General features: G+C 40.9%; 3 protein-coding genes across 3 annotated transcripts; all 3 read left to right on the top strand.

The window, feature by feature from the left end:
• The first annotated feature begins 9,800 nt into the window (after positions 1 to 9,800).
• Positions 9,801 to 10,256, top strand: LOC125366266 (keratin-associated protein 4-6-like). Its single transcript, XM_048366854.1, has one exon. It carries the CDS (start codon positions 9,801 to 9,803, stop codon positions 10,254 to 10,256), a length of 456 nt encoding a protein of 151 aa, XP_048222811.1.
• A 7,056-nt stretch (positions 10,257 to 17,312) lies between these two features.
• On the top strand, positions 17,313 to 17,711 carry LOC125365344 (keratin-associated protein 2-1). Its single transcript, XM_048365351.1, has one exon. It carries the CDS (start codon positions 17,313 to 17,315, stop codon positions 17,709 to 17,711), a length of 399 nt encoding a protein of 132 aa, XP_048221308.1.
• A 4,602-nt stretch (positions 17,712 to 22,313) lies between these two features.
• Positions 22,314 to 22,712, top strand: LOC125365343 (keratin-associated protein 2-1). Its single transcript, XM_048365350.1, has one exon. It carries the CDS (start codon positions 22,314 to 22,316, stop codon positions 22,710 to 22,712), a length of 399 nt encoding a protein of 132 aa, XP_048221307.1.
• The last annotated feature ends 3,680 nt before the right edge of the window (positions 22,713 to 26,392 follow it).

Below are 26,392 nucleotides of genomic sequence, written 5' to 3'. Positions count from 1 at the left end.
CTTATGTAGTTGTACAAAAGGGTTCAACAGGTCATTTTATGAGTATATTGCATCTTGCTAAGTGTCAACCATTCTCTCCCTAATCTAATAATTTTTTAAAGGTCCCATCATAACAGTGTAAATTTTACTACATAAAAAGTAATGAATCATTTGCATTATAATTGTTTCAGATTGAGTAGATTCAATAACACAAGATACATAGGAAATTCATCAGGCTCTTTTACAACTCAGTGACCATCCAAAAAATTCTAAAGAATCAATGTATTTCTCACCACATAAAAGCTACCTCCCCTTTCAGACCCTAGCACCTGAAATATGGGTCTTCCATCCTATTTTTCTACGAGAGTTCCATTTTACATCTTTTAACCTATTTGACAGCAGAGGAGATTTAGTCATTATAAAATCTATTGTCTGTCAGCATGTCAAGGGAGGTCAAGCCACATTCAATCCAATGAAACAAAGTCACACAAAGGGTCTACTGTAGGAGATATGGTAAAGGAAGAAAAATGGTGCTGATTCACTGCGTTTTCACCTAATTAAGGTAACTCATGGTACAAGAGGAAAAGGAAATGGTGTCTTTTCTATATATAGGACTATTTACCAGATAAACATAATTAACTAAGACTAAATTTCTTGTTAGTACAAACAAGGTCCCTCACATGGTTAGTAGCCCTCAGAAAGGTATAAAAGGCAAGAGAGAGTAAGGAAAGATCAAACTCGCAATACTCATCCTCTTGCAAACCCACCCACAACCTCCATCCTCTGACACCATGGTCAATTCCTGCTGTGGCTCCGTCTGCTCTGAGCAGGGCTGCTGCCAGCCCAGCTGCCTGCAGACCACCTGCTGCCGGACCACCTGCTGCCGCCCCAGCTGCTGTGTGTCCAGCTGCTGCAGACCCCAATGCTGCCAGTCCATGTGCTGCCAGCCCTGCTGCCGCCCCAGCTGCTGCAGGCCCCAGTGCTGCATCTCCAGCTGCTGTAGGCCCCAGTGTTGCATCTCCAGCTGCTGCAGGCCCCAGTGCTGCATCTCCAGCTGCTGCAGGCCCCAATGCTGCCAGTCCATGTGCTGCCAGCCCTGCTGCCGCCCCAGCTGCTGCAGGCCCCAGTGCTGCATCTCCAGCTGCTGCCGCCCCAGCTGTGGAGGCTCCAGCTGCTGCCGGCCCTGCTGCCGCCCCTGCTGCTGCCTGCGTCCAGTGTGTGGCCAGATCTCCTGCCACACCACTTGCTATCGCCCCACCTGTGTCATCTCCACCTGCCCCCGCCCCATGTGCTGTGCCATCCCTTGCTGTTGAATCTTCCCCACTATGGATGAAGACTTCCCTTCTAAAAAAATATGTAATGCCCAAGATAATGGATGTGCACAGAAATGCCAGAAGCCTATCTCATTCCTAGCAATTTGATGTCCTCATTAGAACTTCTGCCTAACCTTCCTTCTAAATGAATTCAATGAGAATCCCCTAATAAAGTAGCAAAGTGTCCCCAGCACCCCTCCCTTTGGCATTAGGATATCCCTTCATCATTATCTCTATCCCTTGAAGGACCACAGATTTGATCCCTCCTCTCAATAAAATTCAATAAAGTATCTAATCTATACAGCTTTGCAAAGATTTTTTTAAATGTATCTTGCTATTTTTGTACCAAAAATAAACTTCAATTCTACAGTCTCTAAAAATTGAATGGAACTGTTAATCTCTCATTTTTGTCTTAAAAGGGATTTATACTTGAGTCCTGGGTAATTTTACTTTGTCTATACGTATAGAGCAGACAGCATATATCCTTCCTAGTCAACCTTCCAACAAGTGTTAAATGTCAAATCTCCGGCTTGGTATTTCTCTAGAAAGGCTTCATTGTCTCAGGGTAAGTCAACTAAGCACAGTACAGTCTTTAATGGAAAGATTATTGGTAGAGTGCTTGCCTAGCATGCATGAAGCCCTGGGTTCAATTCCTCAGCACCACAGAAAAAGCCAGAAGTGGCGCTGTGGTTCAAGTGGCAGAGTGCTAGCCTTGAGCAAAAAGAAGCCGGGGACAGTGCTCAGGCCCTGAGTCCAAGCCCCAGGACTGGCAAAAAAAAAAAAAAAAAAGAATGAATTTAACAATAAGTAAAACATCTTGGAAAAATTCAAAAGGTCAATGTTAACCTTTTGGATGTGGGTGTAAAGGAAGCCTAGAACACTACTACTGGGACTGTAAACTTGCTCAACCACTCTGGAAAGCAATATGGAGGTTCCTAAAAAAACTAAAACAGAACCACTCTATGATCTAGTGATTCTACTCCTGGGCATTTATCCAAAAGACTACAAACTGCTACAGTAAAGCCACTTGCACAACCATGTTCCTTGCAGCACTATGCACCATGGCCAAGATATAGAACCATTCCAGATGACCCTTGATGGACCAAGGGATCAAGAAAATGTAGTGTATATATACATGATGGATTTTTATTCATACATGAGAAAAATGATATTGAATTGTTTTCAAAGAATTTGGAAGGACCTGGGAAAAAATCATGTTAACTGAAGTAAGTCAGGCCCAGAGAGACAAAGGACCCATGTTTTCTCTCATAGGTGGAACCTAGAATTAATTTACAAATATAAGTAAGTACCTTGGGGTGATATCCAGGTGTCCATAAGTGTATTGCTGAAGAACTCAAATGGCGTAGTTCCTTAGAAAGGAAAATTCACAGTCCAACACAATAAACTCCAGGAAATGGATACTTGAAAGGGAGAGTAGAATCAGGGGATGGGGTAGATGAATGAAGAGAGGAAGTGGGTAGAATGCTGTCATAATATTCAACCCATATCCTACAAAATTAAGGAAGTTGAGAGGAGGGTGGGATTGAGAGGGACAGGGGAAAATAATGAAAGGGGTGATGTTTCTCAAGAAGCCTTGTCTTCATAAATGACTTTGTTGAATGACAACTCCTTTGTACAACTACTTAAAGATGTTTTTACAAAGCAAATGTGTAACTAGATAAAGCCCTTTTAATATGTTATTTTATGTGTTGCAAAGGAACATTTGACTGTAATTTACTTTGAAAAATACTTAGGAAAATCCTTTTCTTACTCTCTCTCATTTTCCATTATGAATAAACACATAAACAGAAAAGGCCGGAAATGGTGCTGTGGCTCAAGAGGTAGAGTGCTAGCCTTGAGCAAAAAGAAGCCAGGGACAGTGCTCAGGTGCTGAGTCCAAGCCCCAGGACTGGCAAAAAATATATAATAATAATAAACACATCTTTGTGATTTGTATACATGATAAATGACAATATCTGTTCTTTTAAAATGAAAAAAAACTACCTTTTTCTCTTGGCTAACAAAAGCATCCAATAGATAGTTTCTCCAGTTGTATATGTTTTTGGACTCAGAGTCATGAGTGCAAATGAGTGAAAAGAGTCTTTTCTCTGGATAAAGAGTGGATCTACTTCAGTCAGGCAGCTCTTCATCCTGCCATGGCCAGATGGCATCTCCATGGCCAGGCAAGTGAATGCAGAGGAAAGCCTGCAAAAAGCTCATCAGTATAGCTGGGCACTGTGTCTTCTTTCTGTTCTTGTCCAAGGCTGTGCTTCCTTCTCAAAACAGAATTCTAGCCACTCACATGCCTCTCCTCTGCTCACGGAGGTCATTCCATTCTGAGCCCTCTGAATGACTTCCACTGAGGCAGACTCCCAGTGTGATTTTTCCCATTGTCCCATACTGCTCCTTTCCCTTCCCTTCCCTTCCTTTCCCTTTCCTCCCCTTTCCTCCCCTCCTCTCCCCTTCTCTCCCCTCCCCTGCCCTCCCCTCCCCTCTCCTTCCCTTTTCTTCCCTTCCCCTTCCCTTCCCTTCCATAGGGTTAGTTTCTAAAGCATTAAACCAGCTGCATGCTAATCTTTGCTCAATATCTGTTTCCTGGAACTTCCCTCTTGTACCCCAAACCAACTGGAAATTCATGACAGTTAATTTGAGAGCCAGAAGGATAGATTGAAAAGTACATTTCATCTTTCAGTGCATGATAAAAAATAGGAGTATAAGCATAAAGTAGAAAACATTTTAACAGTCTATAGGAAAATTGTGATTTTATTTAAATCACATTTATTTATGGATATTTTATATACATTTTATACTAATACTTGGCTAAAAGTTTTTTTTAATAACAGAAAAGATTGAAACCACAATTAAATTTTGCCTTCCTTAGTTTTTTTCTGATATGACACATCCTTATTAAAGGCATTTGTAAGTCAGGTGCTGGTGGCTCATGGTTATAATTGTAGCTACTCAGGAGGCTGAAATCTGAGGACTGGGATTCGAAGCCAGCCCATGTAAACAAATCGGAGGGACTCTTATTTCCTACTAAACAGCAAGAAGCCAGAAGTAGAGGTGTGGCTTAGGTGATAGAATGGAAGAGCCAAGAGCTCGAGGTCCTGAGTTCAAGCTGAGTTCAGTAGCAGAACAATAAATCAAGAGATGACAGGCAGAAATATGGATAAGTGCATTTGTACTGTATGTAAGCATTTGTTTACAACCCTGACTTTGCTTGTATCTTTCTTATTCTGATATTTATTTAAATATCATTTGATATTTTTTAGAAAATGTGATTCATTTCAGATTAACTGCATTCCCCCATCTAGATTAAGTGCATTGCTTGACAAATTTACACCCAGAGACACACAGACACACACACATTTGTATTTATTGTGAGAATGCTGAGCATTTTCCTATTACATGTGATGAGGATTATTTACCTATATATAAGAAATCTGTCAATTCATGTAAGTCTTGTTTGACTTCATGGTTAATACCAATATTTTCTTGATTTTCTAGAATATTCTAATTGTACAATCATGGCAAACAAAAGCATGCTACCTGTCCACCCACAGTGGTAACCCTATCATTAACTCAAACATTTTTAGGTTTTTCTTCTTCTACTATCTTACTTTCCCCAATTCCTCACTGGCGACTCAGGTATAACAAATCAAGTAAATAATTAGCACTTAAGTCTTTATCATGTGACATGTCACTAACCACATAGACAATATAAGTACTTAAACAAACAAAGTAAGTGTCATTTCCTTCTAATGAATTGTGATCCATTTGTTTGGAATGCTTCTTCTTTTCACCAGCAGTCAGTATAGATAGATAGATAGATAGATAGATAGATAGATAGATAGATAGATACATACATACATACATACATACATACATACATACATACATACATTAGATAGATACATAGATACACAGATACATAGATTCGATAGATATGAAAGACAAATGATGATAGATAGATCAGCTATGCTATGATACATAGAATTGATAGATAATAGATAGATAAGATAGACGTAAAGGACCATTACATGCAGTATGATTTCATTCACTCAATAATCAACTACCACCCATTTCCCTTACCTTTATTGGTTAAATGAGTGGTGAAGATTTTCTTCCATTCTATGAATTGTCTCTTGATTCTAATTCTTTGGATATGCAGAAACTTTTTAATTTGGTGCTGTCACATTTGTTCATTTCTGCTCTTATTTTCTAAGCATTTGGAATCCTGTTCAAAGATGATTACCTAAGCCTATATCTTCCAAATTTTCTGTATGTCTTCCATAAATGGCTTCAAAGTTCAAAGTTTCCCATTAAGATCTTTGATCAATTCAGAGTTGATTTTTGTACAGACAGATAGGAGTCCAGTTCTACTGTTTTGTATGGAGATAACCTGTTTTTCTAGCATCATTTATTGAAGGGCTGTATTGTGCCCAGTGTATATATTTAGCTGCTTTATCAAAGATCACATGGCTGTAGCTGCAACTATGTGGAGCTTCTATTCAGTTCCATTAACCTTTGTGTCTGTTTTAGTGCTAGTACCAGGCTCTTTTTTTAAAAGTATATATTATTGTTATTATTAAGGTGGTATACAGAAGCGTTACCATTTCATAAGTCAGGTAATGAGTAAATTTCTTTTGGGTCAATGCCCATGCTGTTTTTGTTATTACGGTTGTTACTATGGTTGAAGTCCATTTCTGTAAGACCTCTACCATTGCTCTTTGCCCAAGATTACTTTTGCCACTCAGAGTCTTTATGAATTTTAGGATTGATTTTTCTATTTCTTCAAAGAATGACACTGGGATTTTGATGGATGTTTTGTGGAATCTTGCCTTTATTTTAGTAGCATGGCCATCTTTAGAAAATTAAATCTATCAATCTGTAGACCTGAAAGGTCTTCTCACCTTCAAGGTTTTATAATTTTCATTGTAGAGGTCTTTCATCCTTGGTCAAGTTTCTTCCTAAGAATTTTTATGATGCTGTTGAAAAAGAATTGTTTTCTTTATTCTTTATTAGTCTGTTCATTGTTAATATACATTAAAGCTACTTGTTTGAAGTGTTGATTTTATATCCGACTACATTTCTGAAAGTGTTTATCAGATTTAGGAATTTTTTTTGGAAACAAGGTTCTGTAAACATCTTTTTCTTTTTTTTATTTTTCAAAAAATTTTTATTATCAAACTGATGTACAGAGAGGTTGTAAACATCTTTTTCTATTTGAATCCCCTTTGCTTCTTTCTCTTACCTTATTGCTTTGGCTAACAATTTTAGTATTATATTAAATAACAGCAGAGAGAGTAGACACTCATGTCTGATGCTTGACTTTATAGGAAATGATTTCATTTTTTTCCCCAATTTAGTATGGTGTTGGTTATAGATGCGTCATGTATAACCTTTATTATGTTAAGGCACAGTTCTTCTGTTCCTAGTTTCTTCAAAGCTATGATCCAAAAAGATGCTGAATTTTGTCAAAGACTTTTTCTTCATCAGTTAAGAGGGTCATGTGACTTTTTCTTTGATTCTATTTACATTATGTATTACATTTAGTGATTTGTACATGTGGAACCACCCTTGAATCCCTAGAATAAAACCAATTTGATCATGATGTATGAGCTTGCTAACGTGTTGTCAAATTCCATCTACAAGAATTTTATTGAGAATTTTTGCACATATGTTGATCAAAGATATTGGTAGATGGTTAATTCTGGTTGTCTTTGTCCAGTTCTGGAATAAGTATAGTACTTGCCTTATAAAATGAGTTTGGTACTGTTCTGTCCCTTTCTATTTCATGGGAAAGTTTGAGAAGTATTGGTGTTAGAATTCAGCCGTGAATCCAGTGGGTCTTGAGCTTTGTTGGATAATTTTTATTACTGCTTTATTACTTTGATCACATTGCTTATTAGATATGGGTTTATGTGGTTTATCTCCTCTTGGCTCAATTTTGATAGGTCAAATGCATGTAGTAATGTGTCCATTTCTTCTAGAGTTCCCAGTTTATTTGAATACAGATTCCCAAGTATTTATCATGATCCTCTGGATTACACTGTTGGTTGTTGTTTTTTTCTCTAAGTTCACTTGAGTCTTTCACCCTACTCCTTTTAGTCAGATTGGCCAACTGCTTATCAATCTTATCTTTCCCAAGAATCTACTTCTTAAAAATTATAGTTTTATTATCTTTAAGTAGTTGTACAAAGGAGTTACCGTTCCACAAATCGGTTTATAAATACAATGCATCTTGATTAATGCCACCCCTTTCATCTTTTTCTCCCAGCCTTCTCAACCCAACCCCTCTCTCGTTTTCTGAGATTCATAGAATATACGTTGAATTTTATGACTGCATTCTCTTTTTCATTCATCTACCTCCCCTTCTCCTTGACATCCACTCACATCTTTCAAGTGCCAGTGTGCTACTATTTATTTTGTTAGACTGTAATTCTCCCCCCCCCCCCGCCCTAAGGAATTACACTATTTGAATTCTTCCCAGCAAATGCCTTACTTTGAAAAGACAACTTTTTGTTTTATTGATTCTTTCTAGAGTTTTTCTTCATTCTCCATTTCATTGCTTTTTTTTTTCATTTCATTGCTTTTTGCCCTAAACTTTATTATTCTGCTCTGCTTGCTAACTTTAGATTTGACTATTTCTTGGTTGTTGTTTTTTCAAGGAGCTTTGGGTACATGACCAGGCTATTTACTTAATGTAGGTACTCATAGTCATAAATGCACCTCTTTACCAATGCCTATGAGATTGATCAAAGGTTCTTTTAGGTTTGCTCTCATTTTTTTTATTACGTTCTAGGAATATTTGGATTTTCCACCTTATGTCTTCAACACATTCATCACTCAGTAATTTATTGTTCACTCCCCAAAAGTTAGAATATTTTCCGTAGTCTCTTTTCTTGTTGATTGTATGCATGGAGTTATTTCCGTTTACTTATGCTTGCTAAGACTTGCTTTGTGCCCTAAGATATGATCTGTATTGGAAAATGTTCCATGGGCTACTGAGAAGAATATGTATTGTGAAACTGCAGGATGATATATTATGTAAATATATGTCTAGTCTATTTAATGATGTTCCTTAAATCTGAGGTTTCTTGGTTGATTGTGGGGGGAAGCTGTCTGTGTGACTTCTCTATTGGTGAGAGTGGGGTCTTGAAGTCGCCCACTATCACTGTCTATATTTTTTAAAGCCAGTAGTGTTTGTTCAATGAAGTTGGGCATACCATCATTTGGAATATATATGTTAACAAATGTTATTTCCTTTGGGTAAATAGTTCTCATCACTATTATGAAGTGACCTTCTTTATCTCTTCTGATGGGTTTTGGTTTTGAAGTGTACTTTATCATTTCAGTATAGCTACTACTACCTGAGGGTTCATTTTCTTAGAAAATCTTTTTGCACACTTTAGTCTTAAACTAACACTTGTTTGACATGGTAGTTCCTATGTGCCAGTTCATGCCTGTGATCCTCACTATGGTCAGAAGCACAAATAGAATATCAGTCCATGCAAAAAATGAGACCATATAGCCAGAGCAGAAAGTGTTGAAGGCACAGCTCAAGACCTAAGGAGAGTGCTTGCTTATCAAGTGTGAAGCCCTGGGTTCAAGCCCCAGTGCTACCATATGCAAGTAAATAAATAACTTGAAAGCTGGGCCTAGCAATGCACAACTGTCATCCTAGCACTTAGAAGGCTGATTTATGAGAATTGTGAGTTTGATATAAGCCTTAGCCACATAGGAAGACTCTGTCAATAATATTAATAATTATTATAAATAAATTACAAACCATAAATTAAACTCTCTACTCTTAAAGACTATCCTGAGAGACATAGAGTAAGAGATGTGTTTTTATTATTTTATAGTGGTGAGTGAGTCATTGCCAGAACCTAAGAGTCTGGAATGAGACCTAACAATGTTAAGAACTTCTGTGGGCCCATCTAAGAGGCCCACAATCAATCACAGCCATGCTCACAACATTCAGGACATCTTCCTCCGATGGTCTTTCTTTCTAATTCTTTCCCACCTGAATGGAACATTCTTTGATAACCAAAGATGTGTTATGATTCAGGAAAAAGTTTCTCCCATAATTTGTAAGCATTAGTATGCAGATAAGAGCAACTGTCACATTTAAAAACAAAATACCAGAGACTTAGGTGGTAAGTGTCTTGTAAGCCTTTGGATAGGCCCAGGCCAAATGTGACACATGAATGAAGAAACAGGACAAATGCTTCCAAGGAAAACATATAGCCTACCAGGAAAAAGGAAATGTTTAATTTACTTGTACTTCTTGGGGCGGGGGGTGGGGGGGAATACGTCACTAGAAACACTCAATTATGTCATTAAATGATTAATTTTCTAGGAAGGTAAATAATAAGCAGGAAATAATAACATCATCACAAGAGGTCTTCTGCAGGGTATAAAAGGGGACATGGTCCCAAAAGACTTCCAAACTCAAGATCTTCACTCTCCTAAACCCACTCAGAACCTCCATCCCCTGACACCATGGTCAACTCCTGTTGTGGTTCTGTCTGCTCTGAGCAGGGCTGTTGCCAGCCCAGCTGCCTGCAGACCACCTGCTGTAGGACCACCTGCTGCCGCCCCAGCTGCTGTGTGTCCAGCTGCTGCAGGCCCCAATGCTGCCAGTCCATGTGCTGCCAGCCCTGCTGCCGCCCCAGCTGCTGCAGGCCCCAGTGTTGCATCTCCAGCTGCTGCAGGCCCCAGTGCTGCCAGTCCATGTGCTGCCAGCCCTGCTGCCGCCCCAGCTGCTGCATCTCCAGCTGCTGCCGCCCCAGCTGTGGAGGCTCCAGCTGCTGCCGGCCCTGCTGCCGCCCCTGCTGCTGCCTGCGTCCGGTGTGTGGCCAGATCTCCTGCCACACCACTTGCTATCGCCCCACCTGTGTCATCTCCACCTGCCCCCGCCCCATGTGCTGTGCCATCCCTTGCTGCTCATCCTGCTAATCTGGAACCCAACTCCTCCTTCACTTCTGCCCCAGAGATGTAAACCCTTCATTTGTTAGGACCAAAGGAATCTGGTTGATGCCATTTAAAGGATGGGTTTCATAATTTTAATGAGCCCACAACTAACCTATAGCCTCTTTGAGCCCATTTTAAACTCTCTTCTTAACTGTGCATGCCTTGCAGCCTTGTTATTAAATATGAACTATTTTTACTCCACTAGTTAAAAATATTAATTCTGCTCTTTATCACTTTGAGGCTCCAGATTATTCTTTCCAACATGTTAATTATTAACTTCAGCCTCTGTTTTGGCACTGATTTTATACCCTGAGGTCCAATTATGTCCTATCTTTTCTCCTGGAGAATTCTGTTGCTTCCAAATTTCTAATAAACTTTTCAGCCCATAAGAGTTCGTTGACACTGTTCTTCATTGTTTTAATAATCATATTATTCCCTAAGTAAGCAGGCATATTTCACATTAAGACATGGGAAGAATAAGCCATGTTGAAATCATTTGTAAAATAAATGTTATATCAAATGGGGATAGCTTAAGATCTTAACACAAAAGTAATATGTTTGAAATGGATAGCCCTGGCTAACATCTGTAGTCCTAGCTATTTGGGAGGCTGAGATTTAGAGGATCATGGTTTGAAGCTATCCTGGGCAAGAAAGTCCAAGTCATGTATCTATACCATAGCAATACTGATGGTCAGCTCGGTATTTTGCCTTCCATTTCCTGGGCTTCTTTGTAGGGTGAAGTTATTCCAAGAAATCATAGATAAATTGCCAATATTTGAGGCTCAGGTTCCAGATCCCCCTGCCATTACTTTTACTATGATTTATTATCAAAGCAAGATTTTAGGCCAAAAAATGCAATACTGCTGGTCAATGTGGCACACAAGAGGAAGGAAGCTTTGCTAAGGATCCTTGCTACCTCACACTTATGTGTAAAATAAGAACATTTTTCTGTGTGAGTATATCAGATTCTCACCTCTATGAGTTATGATCTGGAAAATGTGGCCACAAGTATTTGCAGAGGAGGGGCTTGAGGGGAGGGCCCAATGGCTTTCTGTATTTAAGACAAGTGAAAATGGGGAGAATAATTGTTCCAGACTCCGAGATGATCCCACATGAGCATCTGGAACCAACTGCCAGTGGATTGTTAAAACCTCCTGTTGGGGCTGGGGATATGGCCTAGTGGCAAGAGTGCCTACCTCATATACATGAGGCCCTGGGTTTGATTCCCCAGCATCACATATACAGAAAATGGCCAGAAGTGGTGCTGTGGCTCAAGTGGCAGAGTGCTAGCCTTGAGCAAAAAGAAGCCAGGGACAGTGCTCAGGCCCAGAGTCCAAGCCCCAGGACTGGCCAAAAAAAAAAAAAAACCACAAAAAAAGCTCCTGTTACTTCTAAAAATAAAAGAGTCTGAGCCACCCCATATCCACCCAGGAATTTGATAAGACAGAAAGAAAGAGAAAAAGAAGTTATTTTAAAAAATGCATTGCACTTATAAATTGATTTGTTGAATGGCAACTGTTTGTATAACTTAATGATAATAAAGATACAATTTTTTTAAAAGGTTAAAACATTGAAAGGGAAGTGGTACCACTTTTCCTGCTTCTATTATCACAAATTACTGAAAAATTTGTTAGAGAAACTAAAAAATTGTTCAGGAAATAATGGATTTAGTCTGACTGACTTGACGTCAAAGACAGAGAACACAAACTATCAATCTATTTAACTTGGGAGAAAGTATTGGAAATGGACAAATTCTCTAATCATTTCTGCAAAGGCTCATCTTTTGCAATGGAACAGTTACTACCCACAGTCCTCTTTCATTTGCTAGAGAATGTTCACACCACTAGTGGAGCTATGTGGTTTCCAGTAGTAGACAATTGCCTGGGTGAAAGGGTAAGGTTGTAGCTATTGCTATAACACCAAACTAAGCAACTACAATAAAATTCCCATATTCAGACATATTTCTGTCAATAATTGATAGGTTAATAAAAAGTAAATAAAAGTATAAAGGCATTTCCACAGCCAAGAAATAGGAAACTCCTACAGCAAATAAATGAATAAGCAGATTTAAAAAACCCAACTCCCTTATAGAATATGAATAAATAATGGCATGTCACATGAGGAAATGAACCGCCCCTGGTTCTTCTTTGCAATGATTTCAGATTTGCTATTGCTTTAATAAAGAGTTCTCTGACCTGAAACAAGCATATTTCCTGGTGTGAGATTCTCATATCACAGAGAAGTCTAAAGTTGGATTCCAAACTCACTTGAGCTGCAAGTTTTCAGCATGGCTATACAGTTTATTTTCTTTTTCTCTGTGTTGTGTTTATATCAATCTTCCCCAACGACTTCTCTTAGCAGACTTAAATTTTCCAATCATCCTGTCTCAGACAGGAGATCATACACAGTTGTCTGATCATCTAATTGCTGTGAGGTGATGTCTTTTGGAACTTTGAGAAAGGTATTAAAATACTAGCCTTGAGTCACCAACTCATAACCTAAAGTTGAAGCATCACCTCACAGATTGAACAATCTGGTCTCAAGTCAGTTATAGACTGAACAAATTAACAGCTGGTGCTCTTTTTAAAAAAAAAAAAATTCTGGCATCTTGGTTGCTCTTTTTTTCAAGGTCAGAAATTTATTATTTCAGAATCTGTCACAGGCTAAAGGCATGGTCCCACAGGGGAGTGCCCATCTAGAAACTACAAGACCATGAGTTCAAATCCAGTACCCTCAAAACAATTACTCCAGATGCTTCTGAACTTATGTCCTCCAATTACATTTTTCCCAAGAGAATATTTTCTCCTATTAGTGATTAGAATCATCAATGCTTATTTTCAAGCAATGAAATGGAATTTCTGAGGAAATGTTTGATTAAGAAAATAGGGCTGGGGATATGGCCTAGTGGCAAGAGAGCTTGCCTCGTATACATGAGGCCCTGGGTTCGATTCCCCAGCACCACATATACAGAAAACGGCCAGAAGTGGTGCTGTGGCTCAAGTGGCAGAGTGCTAGCCTTGAGCAAAAGGAAGCCAGGGACAGTGCTCAGGCCCTGAGTCCAAGGCCCAGGACTGGCCAAAAAAAAAAAGAAAATAGCTACTCTCATAAAATTGATTTCTTTCCAGGTATATTTTATTTTTTTAATACCTAGTCAAATACAAATTAATCAGAGCTAGACAATAAGAAATTCCTACTGAGAAATCAGGAAATTTCTATTTAATCAATGGTAGTTCTTGGTGAATAAAGAAGAGAGAAAGGGTGAACATTATCCACATGAGAGCTAGGCACTAGGGGCTCATGTCGGGCAATCGCAGCTACTCAGGAGACTAAGAACTGGAGGACTGCAGGTGATAATCAGTCTGGGCAGAAACATTGGAGAGATTCCATCTCCACACTATCAAGGTAAAGAGCTGGAAGTGTGTTTCAAGCAGTAAAGCACCCATTATAGATAAAGTAACTCAAGGAAGTGTGAATTCCAGCTCCAGTCCTGGGGAGAGAAAAAAGAAATTATCATTATGAATGAGACCAATGGGCATAATCTGTTTTGATTTTTAAATGTTTGTGTTTAAACTTCCCATTCGAGATTACTAAAACAATTTGTTCCCCTTCCACTTCAGTAAATTATGTTATCCTCCTTTACTATTTACTCTTCCTTCCGAGTCCTCTCTAGAAGTATTCTTTCCCAACTGACCAAAGGCCTGAAAGGTATCCACAAGTGTGATATTCTCTTGTACTTCTACTAACAGAAGTAGGGTTACCAGCTACACTAAGAGGACAAGTCACTACTTGAATCTCAGATAACCAACAAATGTTTTCAAAATGCAAGTATGCCATTAGTATACTAGGCATAATTTTTATTAAAAGGATTAGTGGGCTCTCTGAAATTCAAATTTAACTAAAGAATCTATATTTTCATTTCCTAACTTCAAAAGAAAGTTTCAAAACAACTTGTGGCCAAAAGCCAAGCCTGCCTAGCCTTATTCAACTAAACCTCAACTAACCTACAGACACATGACCTAGAAATAAATACTTACTATTTTGTGTGACTGGAGTTTGTGGTTGTTTATATGCAGCCATCATTGACTAATCCAACCGTGGTAGTAATGAGATACTAGTTTAATTCACCAGTCAGTGTACAAAGATGAGCAGATAGATTTCTAAAAAGATGGCATGGGTTAGGCTGGTTATATTCTAGCTATTTTTAAAATTCAAAATGTAGAAGGCATTAGTTAATAATTCCTAGATTAATAGATAAAATAAAACACAAACGAGCACTATTAAGTAAATCTATTGGTGTTCACTCATCTATAAGCACTTTGTGACAACATGAGTTTATGAATTCTATATGCTTGAGTCTGAATCCAGACTCTGTAATTAAAGAACTGAACGAGGGGAAATCAGGCAATCCCTCTCTGCTTCAGATTTCTCCTCTGCGGAGGGGAGATGACAAAAATTTTCTCTATTGATTATCATGATCACTAATCAGATTAAGATATGTAAAGCATTTGTTATAATTACATATTCAATAGATGGCAGCTTAAGGGTCTTACATGGTAGGGGAATAAAAGGGAGGGAGCTGAGATCCAGCATCAATAAAGGAAAAAGCACACATGAATTATGATGAACTGTTGTTAATGTGGGGTGAAGAGATCCCATAAGGTCTGAGTTACAAAAGAAAATAGGATAAAATTTTGTCTTAAAGGCCTACTAAAATAAAAAAAGTCTACTGAAAATTGGTCATAAATTAAAAGGCTACTTGTAAACAAATCACAAAATATTTCCCTTCTAGAAAATCACATCATTTTGCCTAGAATAGTGCATATCTCATTCTTGCTATATTGTCTCAGATAATTATTTTATTTGTAGTTAAAAAAAATAAAAGGATCAATTAATGTCACTGTGGAACCAAAATGAAATTTGACAGGGATAGAGAAGGCAAAGTTAACATAATTCACATTTATTGTGTTTTCCATGGATCTTCAATGCAAAATGGAATTAATCCTCTCATGTATTTCTTTTTAAAATATAATTCCCTTGCTAGGCACGAATGGCTCATGTCTGTCATCCTAGCTACTTAGGAGACTGAGATCTGTGAGGATCATGATTCTAAATCAGCCTGGGCAGGAAAGTCTATGAGACTCTCATCTCCAATTAACCACCAAAAGCTGGAATTGGACCTATAGCTCAAGAGGTAGAGTGCTAGTCTTGAGTGAAAAAGCTTAGGAACACTGCCTAAAACCTGACTTTGAGCCCCAGGACTGACACACACACACACACACACACACACACACACACACACACACACACACACACACACACACACACATCATTTCCTTGAAGCTCAAGCACAGTAATTTCAGCATAAATGATAATTTTAAAAAACAACACTTGGTGGCTGGGTACCAATGGCTCATGCCTGTAATCCTAGCTACTCAGGAGGCTGAGATCTGATGATAGCATTTCAAAGCCATACCAGGCAGCAACACCTGTGAGACTCTTATCTCCAATAAACTACCAGAAAGCCAGAAGTGGAGCTGTGGCTCAAGTGATACAGTACTAGCCTTCAGCAGAAGAAGTTCAGGGATGGCACCCAGTCTCTGAGTTTGAGTCCCAGGGCTGGTGTGCATGTGCACACGCGCACGCACACACACACACACAACCAATATGGTAATTTGTAAGCTCTTTGCCTTCCTGTTTTTGCTTGTAAAATAAGCAGGGTTGATTGAACATAATTTCCCCCCATACCCAAAGGAAGAGAGTAGATCTACTTCAAAAGAAAAGATTTTTTTTACACTTTTAAGGAACTCATCATAGAAGGTAGTGAATATACAAATAATTAACAATTAAAAGATTGGACAAGGGTGTATTTCCCAGGTTCACAATGTCTGCCAGGGGAAACATGATATTCTGACATGGATATCAGGGAAACAGCAGACCCAATAAGAAGTTATACTTTGTTGACCTGTGGCAAGTATTTTCTGAACTGGAGCTCATTGAGAACCTAACCCAGAAGTTATCTATCCTGGAGTCAAATATTTCCCCAGTTGCCAGAGAGTACCACTTCTATGGATGCTGCTGAAATGAAGAAGGCACTTTGCTTATTTTACTAAATGGTGTTTCACTGAGTTCAAGAAGCATGAATCTCCGCATGAAGGGCACTTACCAATACATGAGAAGACAATGGAGCTGAGTCCTCACATCCCACCCTCATTGTGGAACCAGAGAAAATCTCCACCTTCTGAGCTGCCAAATGAAAACAAAAAGGCCTGTATGCATTCCCCAGTCCCCGGTTCCCATAGAGGCTGTGACTAATCTCAGATACATTTCAAAGATAAAAATTGCAATGCGTCTTGGAGGAAGCTGAGCTCAGGTTGTAAGGACAAAGAGGGCATTCCAGGTGAAAGAGGAGACATCAACAACCAAGGTAAGAAAGCCCTGGTCCTGTGCCAGAGAGAGTGATCAAACCAGTATGGCATGATCTCCGGGGCTCCACCTGGTCCTTCCTCATAATGTAAGACTCCGGGAAGGAGATGGTGATTGGCCTGCCTAAAATGATGCTATGAACCTGTTACTGTCCTGCCCCTGTGTGTTAATGAGGCAAGTCACTGCTTGGGTGGCAATCTCAAGAGTTTTTGAGGGGCAGAGGAATAAAATGCTGGCTTGGGGACCAATGGCTGCCTGATTAGGTCCTAGCTAGTTGGGAAAACACATTCTTTTATGAGTGAAACATATTTCAGAGGCAGATTCATCAGAATTAAACCCAAAGCCTAAATTTGGTAAGAACAGACAATTAAAGGAATTGAAGAAATATTTGGGATGCATATATGTGAAAGTGTGTGAGGTGAGGGGAGCTGAAAATACCACTGGTCAATGTTAATTCCTCATGTAATTGGCTGAAAGATCAAGGAAGCAATCATGTGTCCCAGAGGTCATCCACCCCTGGCCAGATATATAAAAGGCCCAGGAGGAGAGGGAACTATCACACTCGAGAACATCCAACTGCCTTCCACTCCTCAACCCCACACCAAGCCAGACCCCACCATGACCGGCTCCTGCTGCGGCTCCTTCTCCTCCCTGAGCTGCGGGGGAGGCTGCTGCCTCCAGCCCTGCTGCTTCCGCGACCCCTGCTGCTGCCGCCCCGTCTCCTGCCAGACCACCGTGTGCCGCCCCGTCACCTGCGTGCCCCACTGCACGCGCCCCATCTGCGAGCCCTGCCGCCGCCCCATCTGCTGCGACCCCTGCAGCCTGCAGCAGGGCTGCTGCCGCCCCATCACCTGCTGCCCCAGCTCGTGCACGGCCGTGGTCTGCAGGCCCTGCTGCTGGGCCTCCACCAGCTGCCAGCCCATCACCGTGCAGGCGCCCTGCTGCCGGCCTCCCTGCTGCCAGCCCGCGCCCTGCCGCACCACCTGCAGGACCTCCTGCTGCAACTCCTGCTGCTGAGCCCCTGGGATAGAGAGAATGACACACCGGCACGTGAAGCTCGGTTTGGCTTTGGAACTGAGTTAAAAAGAAACAGATCACCCCTGTCCCCTGAAAGGTTTCACCAGTGAAACATCTCCCAATCTGGGTAGAGTCTGCTATAAGCAGATTTGCATCACTCTCCTCCCACCACCCCGCCAACATCCAGTCATCTCTGATGGCCTTTGAAAAATCCCCCAATGGGCTTTTTGCCAATGCACCCTGAGCCCTGATGGTTTGGGCTGCTCAGATTTTTCACCATTGTCTCTTGCCACCATTGTCTCTTGCTCAGTGTTGTCAATAAACTAATGTTTCCTGAACTAGCCAACTGCCTCGCTCCCTGATTCATTTGGTAATGTGTGCTTATTAGTGTACTCAGATGAGTAAGATTGTATAATTTACACAAGAAAACAAAGCTTGGCCTAAGCAAGATTTTAACCATTGACATCCAACTCGCAGAGTCAATCTGTGATGGCTGTGAGGGAGCCTCCGTGGTTGCCACGTAGTGAAAAATGAGCCACATCTCTTATCGCAAGGGGCTCCCAGTGCAATGGAGGAGACAAGGTGTTAGTGAAGAGGGGTGGAAGTAGAGCATGCCCTGCTCAGAGTGGTCTCTGGCAGTAAGCTGCATAACTCAGTGTATCTCGCTGTATCTCTCTTTTCTATGGCTCCTAGAATTGTACTGTCTGAGTACAGCCCATGCATCATCTCAATCAGAAACTCAGCATGTTTATTAAAATGCATATGCCCAGGCTTCAAACTTAACCTTTCTAACCAAAATCTCTGGGGACAGGTGCTAAGACGGTGCAATTTTTATTTTTATTTTTTTGGCCAGTCCTGGGGCTTGAACTCAGGGCCTGAGCACTGTCCCTGACTTCTTTTTGCTCAAGGCTAGCACTCTGCCACTTGAGTCACAGTGCCACTTCTGGCTTTTTGTTTATATGGTGCTGAGGAATCAAACCCAGGGCTTCATGCGTGCTAGGCAGGCACTCTACCACTAGGCCGCATGCCCAGCCCACGATGGTGCATTTTTATCATCGCTTCCATGCAATTCACAGGCACAAAAGAACTTCAGGACCACGATCTCTGTGGGAGATCTGGATCTGAGCTCCTCGAAGTTATGACAACCAAGTGTCTTGATGGATATTATCACTCTCTCCTTTCCATCCCTCTCCCTCATCCCTCCCAACTCAACCGCTCCTTGAATATTATGACAGAATTCCCCTTTTTTTCTCTTCATTCATTTGCATTCCCTCTTCCCATACACCATTCGAGTGCCAGTTTCTGATGTTCATTTTACTGGGATGTGAGTTCGTTTTTCTAAAGAGTTATACCATTTGAGTTCTCCCCTGCAAATACCATACTTTGGTTAATACATTTGTGTACACTTGCATACAACCCCATTTCTAAATTTGTTCTATTGCTTCCATGTATAAGAGAAAATGTGCATCATTTTTCTCTCTGGGCCTGACTTACTTCACTTAACATAACCTTTTCCAGATCTAGAGGAGAAGCATCTTTAAAGGACATAAGGAATGCATCTTGAGCTGGTGGTGGGGAGAATAAAAATGACAACAACCGGGGCTGGGGATATAGCCTAGTGGCAAGAGTGCCTGCCTCGGATACACGAGGCCCTAGGTTCGATTCCCCAGCACCACATATACAGAAAACGGCCAGAAGCGGCGCTGTGGCTCAAGTGGCAGAGTGCTAGCCTTGAGTGGGAAGAAGCCAGGGACAGTGCTCAGGCCCTGAGTCCAAGGCCCAGGACTGGCCAAAAAAAAAAAAAAAAAAAAAAAATGACAACAACCAAGAAGAGACAAGACAGATAAAGAGGCCAAAAAAAAAAAAAAAAAGACTAAAAAGAGACAAAAAAGACTAAAGAACAGGTAGAGAGGGAATGCAAGGAAATGAGGATAAAGGAGAATGAAGAGGAAGAGAGAAAAAGAGAGGCTAGCAATCCTGACAAGGGTATTTGAAGGTCATACAGAGGAACTAGGACAGTCCCTAGTCTATTATTGAAGATGGGAGATCTATCGTCTCTGTTATCTGCCCTTTGCCCAGCCTGAAGCTCATGTCTTACCACTCTCTCCCCACTGCTTTCTTCAAGCTACATTGATTTCCTCCTAGTGATTGGCCATTGGATATTACACATGTCTTAGCTTTTGCTCATGCTCAAATGCTCTTTTTGGCTACCTTTTCTCCCTTCTTTATCTACCTAACTGATTCATTTCCAAAATTCAGCTCAGCCTTTTCCAGCAATCCTGTCCTAACCCTCTAGCACATGTGCAAACCTGATTGCATGCATGTGAATGCATACACACATATACTTGCACAGATAGTAGGTTAAGTTAGGTGAGGTGGCTTCATATTCTCGTAGCATCCCAAGCTTACCTCCATCCCCATAGGGCATTATAATGGGATTGCCTGTTTCTCTGCTTTCAAGGAAGGGACTAACATTTATCATTTTTTTCCTACCACTGAGCTCAGTGTTTAATTTTTATTTGTTCAATCAAACTAAATTGAATTTTCTTTACAGCAGAATTCTACAAGATAGATATTTATTTGATTTATTTGCCTCAGCCTTCCATGTAAGTTATTCTTGGGTTTCCTGTCAGAAAAATGGGAAAACTAACACTACTATAGATGTCTGAGAAAGGGAAATAACTATATATATGTAAAGTGTCCAATACCACTCAAACAAAACAGAATTAAAAAACAACAATATACTAGTAACCAGCAATAAGCCAGACTGTAGGTGTGGCTCAAATGGTAGAACACCAACCAACCAAGCTAGCCAAGTAAGTGTGAGGCCCTGAGTTTCAACTCCAATACTGGAAAAGTAAAGACAAATAAGCCCACACCTCAGAGGCAAATTTGGTCTGCCAAATCACCAGCAAACCATGGACAGGATTCATTTTTACTACCTTCCAACTCCTCATTTATTTTCAAAATTCCCAATCATCTTGGCTATAGCTAGAAAGGACAGAGCTATTTTAGATGGTTACTTCAGACATTACTATCCCATTTCTTTTATAATCCTACCTCAGTACCCCATACCAGCCAAACTCCTCAGCCAACAAACTATACTGTCTATAACAGAAAGATAAATGATTCCTTAACAAATATTTTCAATAGATTGTGAGGAATTTAATACAATGTGCTTATATTACAGCTAGAAATCAAAAATTATCCCAACTTTCACTTTTATGTCTGAGACCATAATCAGGGAATAATATTCAAAAATTCTGGTGTACATAAAAATCCTCATTTAGTTTGACCTTATTGAATGAGAAGAATCCAGGGGCTGGGGATATGGCCTAGTGGCAAGAGTGCTTGAATGAGAAGAATCCATCCCCTTTAATTCCTTGATCTATTTTTTCTGATTTTTTGTTTATTTGTTTGTCCCATTTCTTTTCTTTGTTTTTTAAATTTTTATTGTCAAACTGATGTACAGAGAGGTTACAGTTTCATACGTTTAGGCATTGTATACATTTCTTGCACTGTTTCTTTCCTTGATCTATTTTTGTATTACCTTTCTAGGCTGTGCACCAGCTGTTCGCACCTGTGATCCTAGAAACTCAGGAGGCTGAGATTTGAGGGAATCACAATTTGAAGCCACCTCAGGCAGAAAAGTCCATGAGACACTTGTTTCCAATTAAATTAGCTAGCAAAAAGGTGGAAGTGAAGGTGTGGCTCAGATGGTAGATCACCAGACTTGCACAAAAGCTAAAGGACAGTGCCCAGGCCCTGAGTTCAAGGCCCCAGTACCAACACCACACATACAAATAATATATATTTTATTATATATATATATATATTCTTTCTATATTGGTGAATATTTTATAATAGGAAACTATTCACTATTTATATTTCTTTCTCCAACCTCCCACCACCACCAAATAGTATTGCACTATTTATGTTTTGGCTCATAATTGATTGTGAGTTGTAGGCCAACTCAGACTGCTAAAAGAAAAAAAAATCACTCCAATGCTTTGATGGTTATTTCCTTCTCAGCAAGGTGTTTTGCAGAAGCTCTGGGCCATGTTTTCATAGCAGACTAGATACACATCACCTTTTATGAGCTGTTCTGGTTTGGGCCAAATTGTTACTTCATCCAAATGCCAATCAGAAACCAGTCCCGTGACTAATGCGCTATGCCTCTGTCTGGCTCCTCTTCAGAAATGGTGAGTAAGAGGAAAGAAAGGGTAATGGTGGCAGTACTTGGTCCCTCACACTTTCAACCTGTCACATGACCTGGCCTGGAAGGGTTGGCTGGCAGACAAACAATTCTTCCGATGACATAAACATCAGGTACACACCTCCAGGGAAACAGCGGAGAGATGGAAAGGAAAATATTCTTCCGGGTGCTGGAATTTCTGCCTCAGCCACTGAATCAGTCCAGGGTTCTCATTTCCATGGATGACCACAACTCCAGGATATGACCTTGTGTCCTGAGGGGAGGGGGAGGAAGGTCATCCATGCCAGGGCTAGTATATAAAGGGCTCAGAGGGAGAGGAGGCCATCACACCTGAGAACATCCAACTGCCTTCCACTCCTCAACCCCACACCAAGCCAGACCCCACCATGACCGGCTCCTGCTGCGGCTCCTTCTCCTCCCTGAGCTGCGGGGGAGGCTGCTGCCTCCAGCCCTGCTGCTTCCGCGACCCCTGCTGCTGCCGCCCCGTCTCCTGCCAGACCACCGTGTGCCGCCCCGTCACCTGCGTGCCCCACTGCACGCGCCCCATCTGCGAGCCCTGCCGCCGCCCCATCTGCTGCGACCCCTGCAGCCTGCAGCAGGGCTGCTGCCGCCCCATCACCTGCTGCCCCAGCTCGTGCACGGCCGTGGTCTGCAGGCCCTGCTGCTGGGCCTCCACCAGCTGCCAGCCCATCACCGTGCAGGCGCCCTGCTGCCGGCCTCCCTGCTGCCAGCCCGCGCCCTGCCGCACCACCTGCAGGACCTCCTGCTGCAACTCCTGCTGCTGAGATGCCCGACGCCCAGCCTTGCCAGGTGTGCAGGCCAGGTGTGGCGCTGACGTTCCCCACTCCTGCTGTGCAGATGAGAGATGCCACCTGTGCGTTCCTCAGCCATGCACGCAACTGGAACTATTTCCCCATCGGATTCCACAGCTGATTTCTCTTGTCTGACAGCCTTTAGAAAAATCCCAGCTCTCATTAGCTAAATCCCTGGTCTGTAAAATAAAAAAAACAACAACTCATAAGCCTGGTGCCAGTAGCTCACGCCTGTAATCCTAGCTACTCAGAAGGCCGAGATCTGAAGATCATGATTTGAAGCCAGCCTGGACAGAAAAGTCTATGAGACTTACATCCAAATCAACCAGCAAAAAGCCAGAAGTGGACCTTTGGCTCAAGTGGTTGAGGACCAAGCTTAAGTGAAAATGCCAAGCGAGAACAGGAAGCCCTGAGTCCAAGGCCTAGTTCTGGCTCCCAAGAAATGCATAAACAAAGATCAAAGTTCCTCTTCAACAAAGTTCTAGCCCCTTACTAATAATCATGTGTCTACTATTTCAAGGTTATCAAATGGAATATTTTTCCAAGGATGCATATTATGCTGTTTTCCCATAGCAAAAGAGAAATAAAAAATTATTTCTGGGAAAGAAAATATGTTTCTTCTTATTGTTTCCTCATCTTCAAAAGTTTGTTTCCAGCTTAAATTATGGGATAATGCAGAATGAGACAAACCAAGGGAAGGGAGTTTTCACAGGGACCTACTTTGAACTTAACTATAAGAGCATTCAAGTACAAGGTCTCTGATTTTCCAAAGCAGTTCAGGTAGTTCAGATCCTCTCATGGAATGGGCCTTCCTATTTCAAGCCACGGGTTGTCGTGGGAAGGAAGAGGTGAGATTCCAGTGGGTCTCTCTGATCATGAACTTGACTCAGATGGTCCAACAGTGACACATGACAAAAGAAGAAGAGCCTGGGTTATAGAGGTATTTACTGCTAATGTGGAAAAGTATGCAATGAATGAGATCCAATGACAGCCAGAGAATCCCTCAGCAATGAATACATGGTTTAAAGGAACAACCACCACCCCAATGTCTCTGTGGCTCCCGCCAGCACCACCATAGCCAATTCTGCTTCCAAACAGTGGGAAAAATAGGAAAAAATGTAGTCTCGGAGCCAAGTTATGAACTCAGGATACAGTCCATTAGTGAAACAATGTCAGTAAGACAGTTGATAAGGATGGTTTTGTTGTTGTTTGTTAGACACTTGTCAGCCAATCAGGAAATATATTGCCCTCAGAGAGAGATATTTTGTTTCCCTTGAACCTGATCTCAATGAGTTTTGTGGAATGTGCAGCTTGTGTGCTTAGTCCTATCTCCTGACTGTCAAAAAAAGGCAAGCAGGCCTGCATGGGTGGCTCACGCCTATAATCCCAGCTACTCAGGAGGCTGAGATCTGAGGATCACGGTTCTAAGCCAGGCCAGGCAGGAAAATCCATGAGACTCTTATCTGTAATTATCCACCAGAAAACAAGAAGTGGTGCTGTGCCTAGTGGTACAGCACCAGCCTTGAGCTGAAAAGCTCGGGGACAGAGCCCAAGCCCAAAGTTCACGCCCCACATCCAATACACACACACACACACACACACACACACACACAGAGAGAGAGAGAGGCAGGCGAGGAAACTTTGTGAGAGGAAGGACCTTTCTTATTCTTTACTTTTGTTTTTTTGTGCTAACAGTGGAGCTTGAACTCAGGGTTCTGCACACTGCCCTGTGGCTTTTTTTTTTTTTTTTTTTGCACACAGCTAGTGCTTTGCCACTTGAGCCACAGCTCCACTACCAGCTTTTTGGTGGTTAACTGGAGATAAGAGTCCAACTTTCCTGCCCTGCCTGACTTTGAACCATGATCCTCATATCTCAGCCTTGTGAGCAGCTAGGATAACAGGCAGGAGACCCCCGTGCCTGGCAGAGGAAAAGGATCTTGATTCATTTTGTTTACTACTAAATTTCTACTGATCTGCACAATAGAAGGAACTTGGCACACAGGAAGTAATCAGAAATTATTTGTTGAATAAATACTCAGAGCATCAGAAGAGAGGCAGACATAATCCTAGCTAAACTCTTTTCATTCTGGACATACAAATATTTCAAAAAGTAAGTCACCTCAAGATGAAAAATATTTTTTCTTTACATGTAGTAAAACTTTCTAAATCATTATATACAGGGGTACTTAGTGTTAGGCATTTCCAAGCACTTTTCTATATCAATTATTGCAATTTTAAAATTTTAATATGTGCACAATGGATGTTTTTCTTTATTAAGGGTCTGATATTTACTTATACATAGGCTTACAAGTCCAGGTTTTGTTGTTATATTTTTGCCTTTCCTTAATTTTTTAAAACTCTACAACCACATCAATTTCCCTCAGCTTTTTTGCTCATGGCTGGTGTTCTACTATTTGAGTCACATCTCCAGTGCAGCATTTTGCTGGTTAGCGACAAAGTCTCTTGGACTTTTCTACCAAAACTAGCTTAAAAATGTGATCCTCAGATCTCAGCCTCCGTAATATCTAGGATTATAGAGTTCTGAGCCACCGTGGCCTGATAGAATTTTCTCTTTGGACTTCCAAGGGCTTCCTTGTTTGCCAGTGTTCTCTCAGATACATAATGCTTATTTTTCTCCAAACTTCATCATCATTACTGGATCTTGGTTTGTAGGTTTGTTTTCCACAGTATCCCTAAGCCCTAGTCAGCCACACTGGCTAATGCAGATCCAGGTAAGTCTGCAAGGGGCTGTGAAAGCAAGGTGACCAATAAGGGATGAGCCTGAACCTTCAACCGCGGATCTAAAACAGAACTAGTTGCAAGGAAAGGCCAGACCAAAGTAAATCAAGAGGCAAGAGCTGCAAAGTATTTGTGGCATGGTTTTCCTAGAAGAACTCAGAGTTGGAAACCATTAGGCATGACCATTGGTTCTGTCAGCAGGAATGAGCTCAAGTCTAGTTCACAGGAAGGTGTGAGAGACCTAGAAATGGGCAAGATAGTGCTGAGACCACTGTCAGCTAGGATCACTAACTCCAGGTATGGAATCTTGGGAGATGGCCACCTTTATCTAGATGTACTCAGGTTCTTCGTCTTCCTCACTATACTGTGGCCTTTCTTCACTTAAACACTTAATCATGTCCCTTAAACACTTAATCATGCCCAATTATAATACTATGTCCATTGGGGCATGTTTGGGAATATTCAGAAGACTGAGTAGGAAATAATTCTTCTAATTCCTGAGAGTACCGGCAAGATATCAAGTCTTTTCAGATGACTCTCACAGCCACATCACAAATAGTCATTGTTTTAGAGGTAAATATACCATTAAAATTCCTAATTCCAGCAGACATTTATTGAGGCCTGAGAATGTGGTTCACACACTAATTCTCTAGCTCTTTGGGATTGCAATGTTCCCACATATATTTCTGGAATGAGTATTGCTACAAAACTTACTAGATGTGTAAACAAGTTGCTTATCAGGTTCCTTGCACAGAAAATGAAATATACAATTAGGTTTGCCTTCTGGAAAGGTTATGAGGAATAATGTAGTAAGTATGTCAATTTATTTTATTATATTACTAATGATGTAAGTCATAAACAAATATTTATTAATATATTATTTGTTAACTATATTTATATTCTATATTTATTTA

This window comes from Perognathus longimembris, chromosome 17 (assembly GCF_023159225.1).
Source record: "Perognathus longimembris pacificus isolate PPM17 chromosome 17, ASM2315922v1, whole genome shotgun sequence".
Taxonomy (NCBI): Eukaryota; Metazoa; Chordata; class Mammalia; order Rodentia; family Heteromyidae; genus Perognathus; species Perognathus longimembris.
The sequence above is the reverse complement of the archived record's forward strand: the minus strand, read 5'-3'. Positions and strand labels throughout refer to the sequence as shown.